Source organism: Rhamphochromis sp. 'chilingali' (assembly GCF_963969265.1).
Source record: "Rhamphochromis sp. 'chilingali' genome assembly, chromosome: 8".
Taxonomy (NCBI): Eukaryota; Metazoa; Chordata; class Actinopteri; order Cichliformes; family Cichlidae; genus Rhamphochromis; species Rhamphochromis sp. 'chilingali'.
The window spans coordinates 38,714,209-38,728,289 of record NC_137935.1 but is presented as its reverse complement, the minus strand read 5'-3'; the positions used below and the strand labels follow the sequence as shown (position 1 = coordinate 38,728,289).

The window sequence follows — 14,081 nt, the reverse complement described above, 5'->3', positions numbered from 1 at the left end:
CTGCTGACACTACAGGCTTCATTGATGTGGACTCTATCCATGATTATTAGAATATTAGGATAATTTCTGATTAATGACCAGCTCCACGTGTAGATCGTCTTTGCGTTTAGGCTGGTGTGTATTTCTATGAGAACAAATTTAAAGTACCTGAGGCTGTGGAGGTCCAGGTCGTCTGTGTCAAAGTCCAGAAGGGGCTGCTGAACATCGCTGGGGCCCTGGGACTGAAGCACCGAGGATGAAGAGGAGATGACTGTGGTCTGGCCTGAAGGATGAATTGTCTTAAACTGAAACTGGGGGCCCATCCACAGGCGCCGATGGGGGCCTGTATGAGTCACAATCTCCACCTGAAATCAGAGGTTTAAACTAAATAAGGTTCATTCAATTCAGTTTTATTTAGATTCTTAGGAAGATGCATTCATTTGTCTAACGCGCTCCAGGCTGGATTTCACAGGGTGGCTCTGGCATCTATGTGCCAACGCTGAAAAATCCCATGCAGTAGTCAGATGAACTCAGTTACATGGCATCAAACTAAAAGCTTGCTGTACTTGTGTACCACTAAAAGTCTGACGATGATGTCAGAACTCATCAATGTCTTGTGTGTGTTGGAAGTGCTAGCAGCCTGATGGGAAGCCTTCCCAGAGGGTTAATAGAAGTGTGACACTAGCAACGGCATGGCAGCAAAGCTGAGGTGAGGCCTACAGGGACAATAAGATGGCACTGCTATGGCAGGCGGTCCATGGGCGCCTGAGCTGAGTGGCACTAATGCTGGCTAAAAGTAGGATAGGAGAAGGTTATGGAGTGGCTCACTCATAAACATCAGACTATTACTGCCTCGTCTATTCTCCATCTCCTCTTTGCCTTTATTGAACAGCCGTCTCCTGCCTCGCACTCCTGCTTTTCACTGCTCTCCCAAGCCGTCTCTACTTTGAATCCCTGCAGCAATTAGCACGCCTCTTGGTGTCTCGCTATTCGGATGTCATTATCTTTACTTCATACACATCTGTCTCTCAGCTCAGCTGAGTATTTTCTTCCACTATGGCTTCCATGTGCTAACATCTTAAACAATCTCAACTTTGCTGTGTCTGTTTACACAGACATTAGATATGTGAGGTTCATCACAGCTGTGCAAATTAGGCCACAGAAGGAGGGAGGATTGTCACTTTGCATGTGTGTATGCTTTTCCAGTTAACACCATCAATGTCACGCCCAGCTGCAGAGCCGAGACAGCTGCCAGCGTGCTCTCTTTGCAATGGCACGGTAGGTCCAGATGTTACAGTCCAGTATCAACCCCAAATGCACATCCCCTTGCAGACTTGTTGGACAGAGCTAGTTGACATGTTGCCACAGATTTGCCCATGCTGCTGTAGCCTCGACACCAAATGAGATCAAGCTAGCTGCCTCTGTGCAAAACATTTTTTTTCTCTCAACCTTCGCATTTTCTCCTTCTTTATAGGCTGAATATTTTTACTCTTATAGCATCAGTACTATCTTTAGAAAGTAAGAAAAAAAGACGAACATCCTGTGCAAGTTTGGCTATTTTGACTGGCATCTTATAAATGACTGTCTGAGGTTAAGAAGCTGCACAAATATTGGCTAAGCTAATTTGCTTGTCAGTTGTTTTCATTTAGTGAAGTATTTACCATAAGCATTTAAGGGGTTGTGCTTGTGCATTTTTTAAATGTTCCTGTTATCTAATACTTAAAGGCAACACATCTCTTGCAAATTAACTGTCCTCTAATCCATTTACGTATTAGGAGACAATTAAGAGATGAACCGAGGTGGACTGTATAAGGACAGGAGTTTGTGTTGTCTACTCAGTCAGCTGAAGGGCAACTGACACTGACAGGCACCAAATGGCACAGCACTGCAGTGAGCTGAAGCACTGACATGGAGGGTCACAAACCTCACATTTCATTAGGGGATGGCCGATCAATTCTAAATCCCAATCTAATGCCAAAATGCCCACTGAAAATCTAATGAGGGCCACTGATATGATATAATGAAATCCACGAGGCAGTAGTTAGCCTCTAATTCAATATAGCCTATATGTATTTAGCTCTTCTCAATCCACAAAGCTATTATGCTTGGTATCTACGCTTTTCTTCATATTCTAGAGAAACCGAAGCAAAGAGGAAACTAACCAGTATACCCATATATCAGTTATGGTATAATATCCCAAATTCTTTGTCCAAATCATTTAATTTTAATGCTGGAAGAGCTGTAGAGTTAAATCTTCAACCACTGACACATACATTTTTATCACTGCTCTGACAGGAAGTCACCCAAAATACAGGTTAGTGCGAGGGATAGTTTTGCTCCTGGCAAACTATCATGGCAGATTTGAACCAGGGCCTCTGCTAGCTAAGCGAAGTACATTTTACCCAATCAATTATGTATGCAGTGGAATTATTGATGATGAAAATGTAGTGGGCTACCTGCCGACACTAGCGATAAGTGCTACTTGTGTTAACCAAGCTGAGAAGACCTGGGTGAGTGTGTCGCGCACTCAACCAGGTTATTTCAGTACAGATTTGAATTGTGTTTTTATCAGGTAAAAATACAAAATAATTTGTTTTTACAACACAATCACACAGTTATGTCAAAACATATTAAAATAAGGACAGTTATGTGTAGGGTTTTCACTTGGGTTGGGAAGAATTTTCCAACTAAAATAATTTACATTTTTAAATTATAATTTACCTTCTTTCCATCATTAAGGGGAAAAAGCTATCCAAATCTACCTGGCCCTGGTGAACTGGTGGCAGCAGCAAGAACTGCAATCAAGCATTTGAGATAACTGGCAATGAGGGTTTCACTGTGGAGGAACTCGGGGGATTTTCTGAGCATGACCAGCCTATTTTGGTCATGCCAAGTTATCTCAATTAGACTCATGTCCAAACTTTGAACAGGCCTCTCCAAAGCATTTCATTTGGTTTAATTTGATTTTTTGTCTATTCTGAAATTGACTTGCTGGTGTTTCAGATCATTGCCTTGCTCCATAACCCAAGTTCGCGTCAGCTTCAGCTGAAGAACGGATGGCTGGACATTTTAATTCAAGATTTTCTGTTAGAGAGCAGAATTTATCATTCCACCGATTACGACAAGTCATTCAGGTCCCGAAGCAGCAAAGCAGTCCCAGAACGTCACATTATTACCATCATATTTCACTGTTGGTATGACATTCATTCATTTTCCAAAATGCTGTGTTGGTTTTATGCCAGATGTAACGAGACTCAAACCTTGCAAAAACTGAACATTTCCCAAAGTCTTGGGGGTCATAAAGATGTTTCTGGCAAACGTGAGGGAGGCTTTTTTGGTCAGCAGTGGTTTTCCATGGGAACTCCTGTGGATGTCATTTTTGCACAGCCCCTTTCTTACTGCTGAATCATGACGTTTGACCTTAACTGAGGAAAGCGAGGCCTGCAGTTCTTTAGATGCTTTTTTTGGTAATTTTGTGATCTCTTCGAGTAAGCTGGGTAGATCAGCAACCCCTGGGAAGGTTAACGCTGGTCACAATTTTCTCAATTTGTGGAGAAATGACTGACAGTCTTGTTCACTGTAGTTCTAAAGTCTTAGAATAGTTTTTGTAACCTTTACTAGACTAAGAGATTTGAGTGAGTTTCTTATCTGTTCTTGGGCGTCTTTAGCTCATGGCATGGTGTGTTGCATTTGAGCTTTTAGCCTGGTTCACTATGTTCGGTGTGCCAGGAAATCAAACTCAGCTTTTTTCAAAAAATTTGGTTAATCATAGTAAATTTATTAGGGTAGGGGATTACTTTTTCACACAAGGCCAGGTAGGTTTGGATAGGAAAATAATTTCATGATCTGTATGTTAACAAAAACCCTTTTTGTAAACAATAAACGAAGGAGACAACTTCAGACGACTGTATAATTATAGCAAAGAGACAGTGCAAAAGAGTTGCTAACCCCACTAGTTTATGCATTTGCAACAAAATTTCTATTAACCTGATGAATGTCAAGTTATTATCTTCCTTTGAACTTTTTTAATCTCTCTAACTATTCAGATTTGACTGATGCTCCAGTGTTTACTCGCTGATATCAGTGAGTAAACACTGGAGCATCAGGTGGAGGTTCAGTGGATAGATAAAACCTTTCCTGCTTAAGCTAAAAACAAGCCTATGCCATATTATGGCACAAGAGTCCCACTGTGAGCTGTCTTCTTTTAAATTACACACAGTTACTTGACCCACAGATTACACTAAAAAGTGCAAACTTATTTTTTGTAATCCAGGATCAAGTTCAGGAGCAGGTCTAACTTTAATATGATGTTTGCAATGAAGAGTCATTAACTGATTTATCAGCGCTCTGAATTGGTATTTGTTCATTGTATTTTTAATTTAGAAGAAATAAAATCAAAATATGAAACATTTTCTTCTTAAGTCACCGTCATGTCATGTCAAACAGAAGCTTTACCTGAGAGAGCCACTCCTCATCCTCCTGGCCACTGTGGTCTGATGCCAGACTGTCGGATGACTCGTGACGTGTGATTGGGCCGGGGCTTCCTGGGGGTACAGCTGGGGAAAAAAGAATACACAAGAATGATATACTTGAAAGCTGACGATAGCCAACGCCTAGTACCGTCACAGTTCTCAAGCCAAAAGATTAAGTGTAAAAGTCAAGTTCCATCCCTCTAAATACATTTACAGCTATTGGAAAAGGATATCAGAAAGGCAAAGCAGGGCAATGAATCTCATATTACTAATTAGAATTTACACAAATTAGCATGTAAAACTAATTAGACCTTAAAAGCGGTTTACCAAAGTGTGTTATTACAGCCTAAATGTGTGATTAGGCCTTTGTGTATGAGCATATACATTGTATACCATACACATGGGCTGAGTGACGTTAGTTTAAGCTAAGATACAATAAATTTACAGTTAATGACTCGCTGGATGAAAGCTAGTGTTTTGGGACAACATCAAAAATCTCAATCCCATGTTCTCATGTGTATGTCGGTGCATGCAAGCATTAGTAAAAAAGCAAGAGTACAGTGAATGTCTGTGTGTTACAGAGAGACTCAGGGACAGATGGCGCTCCAGAAGGCTTGAGTAAGCAGGGATGGAGAGAATGAGCCCTGATGCGCAGAATCAGTCTTTCTCCGTCTCCCACCCCAGGGATGGAGTTTCTTTAACACAAGCATGGCTAATACACTCGTCAAGTCAACATCTGGAGCACAGGAGGCACTTCTAACTATATCCCCATACACGCTCCAGGTGTTCGGACATCCTCGATGGAGGCAGTTTGGTCTTTGACGCCTGTTTAGCAAAATGCCACATCATCCCTCACCCACACCTCACCCCAACACACTCACACAGAACTATGCCGTCACATGTTTCTTAAACTTGGTTCTGAAACAAAAACCCAAACTGATCTGATGACTGAGTGTCATCTGCAACTCCAAATCATATCAGTACAACTAAAAGGAGAAATGAGTAAAAGTGCCCGGGGAAGTCGTAAAAAACATTGTGGCATAACAAATTCAACACACTGAAGGCTTCCTGTGGTCTTGAAAAAATAAGAGTGTTTGCCTCTTAACAAGTGGCCAAACAGAAATATGAGACTTTTTAATACCAAAAGCTTCTCCTTATTTCCTATTTGACAAACAGAGGCTACTTTTTCCAGGACAGCTTGAACTATTCTGGTGCTCTGAAATATTTATTCCCCTTTTGTCAACTGACAGAATTATGTCCTTATATCTATAAGCATATTAGATTTAACTGACTTAAGTGGATACAATCATTAGACAGTGAATCAACATTTTCTGAGTAATAATAATAATTAAAAAAGCAACTATGTAACTGTGATTTTATTAACTGGTTCTTTGTGTTATGGTGGTGCTAGTAAGATACTCCATGCAACTGTACAGTGTGATTTAAAGGAAAGCTTTGACTCAATTTTTATTAAATACAAAACATCTCTCCAAGCAACTGCCGTAGTGTCTATTTTCTCTTCCCCACTGTAGCTAAGACAAGCTCAGGCTGGTGTTTGTAGCAGGAGAGTTCAGATCTCAGTTTTGTGTCTAGTCAATAAAAAGCAACAGAGATGAGCTGAAATGTGCTAAAGGTCCTTACAGGGGAAGAAAGTGTGATATATATGATATGTTGTGGATCATGCATGCCTGCGTGTTACCCACAAAAATACAGACAAGTACCATTGTCATTTTTTAATAATGTAACCATTTCTTCGTATTTATAAAACAAGATTAATAGCATCACAGTGGCCTGGCATATGTACATATGTACTAAACAGTGTGAGGAATTTTGGGTATGCAACCTAAGCATGCATACTCAAAAAAACAGCACATAGCTTGGCAGTGATGACACTTTTTATTGTTTTTAATAGTTGATTTCACTTCTTTGTATGTTATAACTTTAGTCTTCTGCCATTGGTTGAAGGACCCAAAATGGCCCAAGCAAGAGCAGCCCACAGACAGGCTGCTGCACATACTTTTCACTCTACCCTCTGGTGATTGTAAATGACTACAACATGTAAAATGACGGTCTGCAAAGCCAATAAAAGCAAAAAACACCTGCATGTTGAGTACTTGTGAATACATCAAATATGTTTTTGTTGCTTTGCTTCTTATTTGGGAGAAGCGACCCTTTCATGACCTACAGATGTCCTGGAGAGGAAAAGTGTGTAAGGCTTACAGTAAGAGGGAGAAACAGGGAGAGAAGGTTTCTCATGTCCTTTTAATGGAAGAGAGCTGAACAAAGCCTGCGTTGTGTTACTTATTAAACAAAATCACAACTCCCCTATTTCCTCCCGGTGCATTCGCTCTCCGACTTGGCTGTCCCTCACTCTCTTGTTCTCCTTCACTCTCTCTCTCCCTGCTCTCTGACCCTTGGGGCCAATAGCTGTTCCCTAATTAATTATTGATGTTCTAAAGCAGTTGTTGGACTGGCTGGATCGGGTTTCCAGTGGGTGGGTGTGGGGGTTTTCAATGGTCAGTGTCGCAGCCAGGCTCCATTATGGAGAGCTAGTGGTCATCCCCATGGGTCAGGCAAAGACACAACCCTTTTGCACGTGTTTGTTAGTGTGTATGTCAGGAGCCAGACTGACACTAGCAGTTACTGTAGTATCTACTCATCATAGCATCTAGCTAGCCAACCACTCGGCCTTCTGCTGCTTCTATAGTGGTCATTAGTGGCTTTTAAGAGACAGAATGTCAATGCAATTTCACAGAGAGCAAATTTTTTAAGTGCAAACGTATCACATTGCACTCAAGAAAGGAGTCTCATTGTATAGTTAGATCCACAGCGAATATGTTCTGTTGTTGAAGGATTTAAAGACACATCAGCAAATGAGCAAGTGGCACGGTGCCATCACCCCACAACCATCACAGCAATGGAAAAGGACGGGTCAGTGGGAAATTTAGGAAAATGTACTATATGTTCTCGGACTCCCGGTATGGATTCTTTGACTTTTTTCTTTTTTAATTTATTGAGCCTTCATCAAGCAAACCTTTCCTTTCCATACAATCTTTGAAGTCAAGTCTGTAAAACCCTTTCCTGTTACAAAACTGCAATAATCTTATCTGTATGTGATGGACAAAAAAGAAAGTACCGACTACGTCCTCATAAGTATACATTAGACCCAACAAACAGCAAACTGCTAGCTATGCTAATGGTCTGCTGGACATTTCATAAACAAATCTCGTCTTAATGGATGAAGAGCTGAGAGAAAACAAACCTATAACTACTAATTCTTTGTGAAATATTAAACAAAATTAATATTTCTTGTAAAAGTGTATGATATTAAAATTGAGTTGCTGGCACATGATTGAGAAAACATCAAAAGCCTCACTTTACCAAGGAGAGTGATATATATTTAAAATTGAACTATAGTGTATGAAGCATCTATATTTGTTAACCAAAGGAAGCACCTTGATCATTAATCAGCAGACTGAGTCAGTAAGGTGAACTGTCACCTGCAATTTATAATTACGGCTCTTTTATTTACTTTGGTGCTTTTGCTAATATATACACAAATAAAGGGACTCCCACTCCACCCGTAATCATCTACCACACAACCACCAACAAGGAACAGAGTTGTCTGTGTCACAGTCTTTATTGACTGCGAAGAGAGAGGCGCTTTGCTGTGCTGAAGGCCAGTAGCCAATGGCCTGTTAGTCAGAGCAGTGAAGCAGAGAGTCAGAACAAGAACAAAGGCTGCCTAGGTATTGATGTAGCCTGACCTGCTGGGGACTAGGGGCCAGGGGCCAGACAGGCTGATCTCCAGGGAAAGATAAGGGGCTAACAATCTGATAGATCTGGAAAGCTGGCCGCACGGTGGACACAGGACCTTGTCTCGAACGCTTACTCTGTTCTAATTTTTGTGGATGATTTTTTGTCTTTTTATATTTTTTTTCTCCCGCCTATGTAGTCCACCCTGAATTTTTTTGTAGCCAGACACTTCACTCACTATGCTTCTTCTTCTAACTTCTCCACCTGTCTTTCTTCTCACTTTCCTCTTCTGAGTACTGCTCTGGCAGATAGGTGCTGGCATACTGACAGAGTGGGATAGCTTAGTCATTATGTATCATTCAGTGCGCAATTGACTGACAGTTCCTTCATTCATCCAGCGCTACACTTACTGCATCCTTTCTCTGCCTCCCTTTGATTACTGACCCAGTCATGGCGCCACGGTTTCTCTTTACCAAATGCCTGATGCTCCAGAGCCTTCACTCTGGCCCCTCTCTCTAAGCAATTAGATCTATTGACGAGGCAACTGTGGCTGGCCTGTCATGGGCCTCAAAGTCCCAAAAGAACTGCCAAACCAGCCAGTCAGTCAGTCTCCACAATTAGCACATTATATGACAGGTAGGGAGGGGAGGGCGTGGCCAAAAAGCATAGCCTCAATTTCTGTCACCAGGCTCAAAGGAGCCAGCCAGAAATCTAGGTGGTAAATTATTCACCGGTTTGTTTGCACCAGAGCAGCTTTGCGGTGAGGGAGGGAGGTGTTGGAAAACATTTTGTGCACAGCTAGATAAATATCAGCCTCCCGCTAACGCCACAAAAAAATACAAAAAACTGGATGTAGTTAATGAGGCTGCAAACACTTCGCATTCCTTCCTTCAGTTATTCTGTTACCCCTCTCCGACACCTTAGACCAAAAGCAAAGGAAAAAGGGCCTATTCCCACACTCACCCAAATGAGCACTTTTTGGGAAACAGAGATTCTATGTTTCCACTTCGCTGCGAGAGGATTCCCCAAACACCAACAACAAGTCTGCTTTTATTAAGCCAGATCGTGCTACAGAATCTCATCTGTTGTGAGTATACTGTGCCTCTCTCTCTGCCTTATCTCTGTGAGCAGTGCTGTGCGTTGTTATATCTTCTACTTGGCTGAGTGCTGCCAGTAGCTGCTATAGATGGACAGGTAGAGATAGTGACCATGAAGTGGCGCCACCGCTGCCTTTTATCATCCCGTCCTGGAGGCTCCGGTCTGGCCTGACCCTGGCCCTTCCTCTCCCCTTTCTATTCCTTTCCCTGTATATTGCATTTTTAATCAGGCTGGGTCATCCAATACAGAGCCACGAGACTGGAGACCATGGCCTGTCAGTCAAGTGCTGCCACCTTTTTTCCTTGCACCACCTTTCTAGAAACATGGTCTGTCTGTAGGACAATTAGCTAAAAGGGACATTTATGGAGACGTCTTGCCCTCCCTTTCTTTAGATCTTTTACTGCCCCCGTTTCTCAGTCAGCTATTTTCTCCCTCGTGATGCATGTTATCAGCAATGTAAAGTACACCTATATAACACAAGAGCCATGTGCGTTTTCAGTTTCCTATGTCTCGATATTTATGCTCAGCAAGAGGCTGGACCGGCAGCTTACGGCCGTGCTGCAATTCATCCCGAGGTCAAATCGAGCCCATCTCCTGGATCACTTCTTTGCCGTGCTGCCAAGCCCTGGAGGAAACGGCAAAGGAGACGGGCTGGCAAAAGGAGCGCATGCTGAGAAATAGGACGTTGAGAGTCGCTGCCCGGGTGCAAAGCGCAGAAATGGAAGATGGCACTCCGAGAGCAGCTCAGTCGGTGGTGGTGGTGTATACGACGCTAACCAGAGGGAACATGGCAAGAGCACAAGACGTGGGCAGAGTGCTGAACAATTATGTTTATAGTGTCTTGACCTCGCATGACTTCACACTTGGTTGGTTATAGGAATAAAGAGCCACAACCGTGTTATCTGGCTATTGTTAATTGGATGTAAATGTTAATGCAATGAATCTCTCTCATTATGCAGCCAGTTCCACTGCCCATGCTGGCAGAGAGTGGTGGAATAAACTGACGCCCGAGCCCATCACTCCGACGCGCTCTCATTGCTCTGACACTAGGAGAGACCATTAGCACTAATTTGAGAAAATATCCTACCAGTTAGACCTGAAGCACTGCAGAAGCCAACAGAGACGAGCAGAGAGATTAGGGTAAACATAGCTACCACTTGCCCCCGAGCACCCGCAAGAGCTAATCATAGATTTTGTATGTTTATAATTATGGAGTGAGCTCAAAACGCCAGCCTGTTCCACGGGGGTGGATTGATTCCGTGTGTGGCCATCCATGTGCACTCTGCGCTTTTGCAAAATGGCCTTTCAGATGGCACCCTAAAGTGCTCACCGCTCTGCACTTGTTATTGAATTAGAGGGAGTTTAGGGTGTCAGCTAATTGGTCTGCGCGCGGCATCTTATAGCATTGCGTTGGCATGTCCTCAAGCACACGTGTAGTGTGGCTGCCTAAGGACAAATTCAAGGTTCCTCACAGAAGAGAAAAACTACAAGGATTTGCGAAAGTGCTCAGAGGACATGAAATGGTGGAAATGGCAGAGGGCTCTTTCCCTCCGGTATCTGAATAATAAAATATTATGGGTGATGACCAGAAAGATCCTTTCTCGGCATGTGGTTCCAATAAGGGGCTGATGGTCTGCTTTCAACATAGTCAACATGAAAAACCACTGGGGAACTGTTCGTTTCTTCATATTTATATATGTGTGTGTGCACGATATGTGTGCGCATGTGTATGTGGATTCATATTTGCAAAAAGCTGTCTGTCTGACAGTTAGGGTTAAGGCTGAGGGTTAGGATCTCTCAAATCATTTTGATTGCTTAATTTGAATAATAATAAAAACTAGAGACGTACTGATAGCCAGGGAGTAATCAGCTATTATCCAGCATTCTTGGTCCTTACCAGTGAGTGGCTGGTCAGCCTGACGTGTGTCAGATTATGAGCTCTTCAAACAAAGCTCATCAAAGTGAAGTGTTGGGGAAGCAGCACGACACGTTCATAACAACAAACCTGATGAGACACTCCACCCGCGTGAACACTGACATTTTAAAGAAGCTAAAAGTGACTAAAGCTGCAGTTATCCAGGACTCAGGGCCAACATGAAGGATCGAAGCAGTTCAGAGGAAAATGATGGAGAAAAGGCTCAATGTCCTGATATCTCACGACGGTATAACTGTACTGGAAAATTATTTTATTGCCTGATTTTTGTCATTTATATAAATCTGTTACTTTGTTTGGTAAGGTAGAATATGATAAAGGATATGAGCGTACAGCAACTCATTTTTAGGTATTTATTAGTGACTCTTTCAAGGAGTTTTAAAAATTATTTTATTATGAAAAGAACATTTTTCACTAAAGAAAAGTTGGTTTTTGCTTGTAATGTTGATCAGACGTAGAAAAATATATCAGAAATCAACATAATTGCGAGCAGTACAACATAGGGCTGGGCGATATGACCCAAAATTGATATCTCGATATTTTTTAGCTGGATGGTGATATACGATATATAGCTCGATTTTTTTTTTTAAGCAATATGATAATATTACGTTGAAGCACAGCACGTATCACTCCGCGAGGCTCCGGACTACGGTAGCCGTAATGCTCCGACAATCCATCAAGTGCCGCAGCTCCGTAGCTTACCAAAGTCGAACTAAATTATTTTTTGACAGATTGCTGAGCGCCGTGTACCACATAAAATCGGTTCGCGGTCAGTAAGCACAACCAGAATTCATACATAAGGCGCACTGTCGATTTTTGAGAAAATAAAAGGATTTTAGGTCATGCAGCTCCTGTGGGCTGCATGTCGTTAGCGCGGTTAGCTCGTTAGCGCGGTTAGCTCGCTAACACAACGCCGTCCAGCCCCACGCACGGGGCGATCCGCGGTAACTCGTTAACGGAGATTTGCCGTGTTCATCTTGTCGTTGCCTGCAGGTGAAGCTATGGGGGAGTTGTGTTCAGTGAAGGAGAGGCGAGGCCGAGTAACGCAGCGTAGAGACAAAAGTGGACGAAAGAGAGGCAAATCTGCGGCTCCACAAGTATAATTATACCGTAACATAGACTATATCGATATAAACGATATTGTCACATCTTATATCTCGTATGAAAATATATCGATATTTTAAAAAAACTCGATATATCGCCCAGCCCTAGTACAACACTGATGAAAACTTCTGCATTTTCAGTGACTGCATGTGATATTTGTGTACCAATGTATGCTACTTTCTGTTGCACTCTCTTTGTGGTATCCCCAACAATTCAACTATACTTTACTTTTATTCTGAAAGGGCCACAAGGAAATGTAGAAGCACATTTAGATGATCGTTTTACTCAGTGCTCTTAGCCCTGTGATACCAGTCTCTTGTTTATCAGTACCATGCTAACCTTACATTTAGAGCATGTGTTGGTACAACACCTTGACCTTTTTTACTTCCTGAAAATGCAGACTTCCATTCTATTTGAACACAACTTTATACTGTAAATACACTACAGTGTGTAAACTCAAGGAAAAGTACTTGTTTAACACTTACCAGCCAGGAGATATTGATAGTACTGCACTAGATCTGAGGCCAACACCAAAGGATGATTGGAGTTGAAAGGTGGCTGCAGCTCATTCCACTGTGGAGTCCTGCTCAAAAAGGACAAATCATCCATAAGACTTAGAGACACAGAGAAGCCGTGTCCTGCATCGAGTCTTCATCACAGCTTTACCTGGCTAGAATCCAGCAGGCCCTTGGACAGGTGTTGAGTTCTAACGGTGTATCGTCGCTTATCTTTTGTGACGTGCTTAATGGCCGAGGTTCCAAGACGTGCTCCACCAAGTTACCATAGCAACTGACTACGTACAGCGAGTCCACAACCGACTGCCTGGACTGATCTGTGAGGAGGATGAGCAACAAGGCGAGGACAAGTTATTTGCAATAAGTGCAATAATAGCTATCGTAGAAGAATGCAAAGACAACCTGTCACCACAGTCTACCTTTCTCTCTTTTTATGTTGGGATTAGTGATGAACCAGGAGCGAGGTGACGCGAAGATGGCCGCCACGCAGAACTCTCCTCCGCTGGACTTGCTCGGTGAGATCTGGGGGGGTGGCTTAGATTTGCTTCAGGAGACGGAAAAGAAATTGAGACAAAGTAAATAATATAGTACAATGCAGGGGTCCAAAAAGTGAACCCGGTAGTGCTTCTATAGTTTAACATGTCAAGTCCTTTTGACTGGCTGGTATTGGCACAATGAGACAACTGCTTACTCTGATTTGTCAGTTATTAATTTGTGAATTCCAATAAATCCTTACCCCTCTTTAGTAAATACATCAACTACACATCACTTTCCATTGCTAGAAATGCCGCTGTGTGGAGGAGTAGCACACTTTTTGTCTTGTGCTGCAATAAGGTCAACAGTGCAATAATGTGTCTCAGTGTGGTGCTTATTGAAGCTATGTATCACCTTTAAGACCAATCTTTGTATGAATTATTTTTCCATAAAGCATAACAATCAAATGTAAATGTCAGCATTTTACATTAGACATGGATTGCACAGCAACATCTGTGAACAATTAACACAATATTGTAAAGAGCTTTGCATGCAAGGAACTAAGCAAGGGGAAACTGAAATGCCTGCAAATAAAAACATCCACTGTTGCAGCAGAAAATGGGAAAATTAAGCTAGACATAAACATTGATGTAATGTGATATAAAACTGAGCCACCATCTAAGAGAATCTTCTTGTCTGAGAAGGACGGTAAGTAGTAGTACTACAAAGTACTAATAGTAATACTAGAAG

The 14,081-nt window shown here is 42.2% G+C and overlaps 1 protein-coding gene across 3 annotated transcripts in view; it reads right to left on the bottom strand.

The window, feature by feature from the left end:
- The window catches only part of bcas3 (BCAS3 microtubule associated cell migration factor), a 318,948-nt gene that overhangs the window by 210,167 nt on the left and 94,700 nt on the right, over nt 1–14,081 (bottom strand). For all 3 annotated transcript variants that reach the window (XM_080889011.1, XM_080889012.1, XM_080889013.1), the window contains exons 17-21: nt 13,277–13,401; nt 13,009–13,174; nt 12,828–12,925; nt 4,435–4,535; nt 148–344 (exon numbers count right to left, since the gene is read on the bottom strand). In XM_080889011.1, coding sequence (XP_080745137.1) covers nt 148–344; nt 4,435–4,535; nt 12,828–12,925; nt 13,009–13,174; nt 13,277–13,401 — 687 coding nt within the window. The remainder of the gene's footprint in view (nt 1–147; nt 345–4,434; nt 4,536–12,827; nt 12,926–13,008; nt 13,175–13,276; nt 13,402–14,081) is intronic.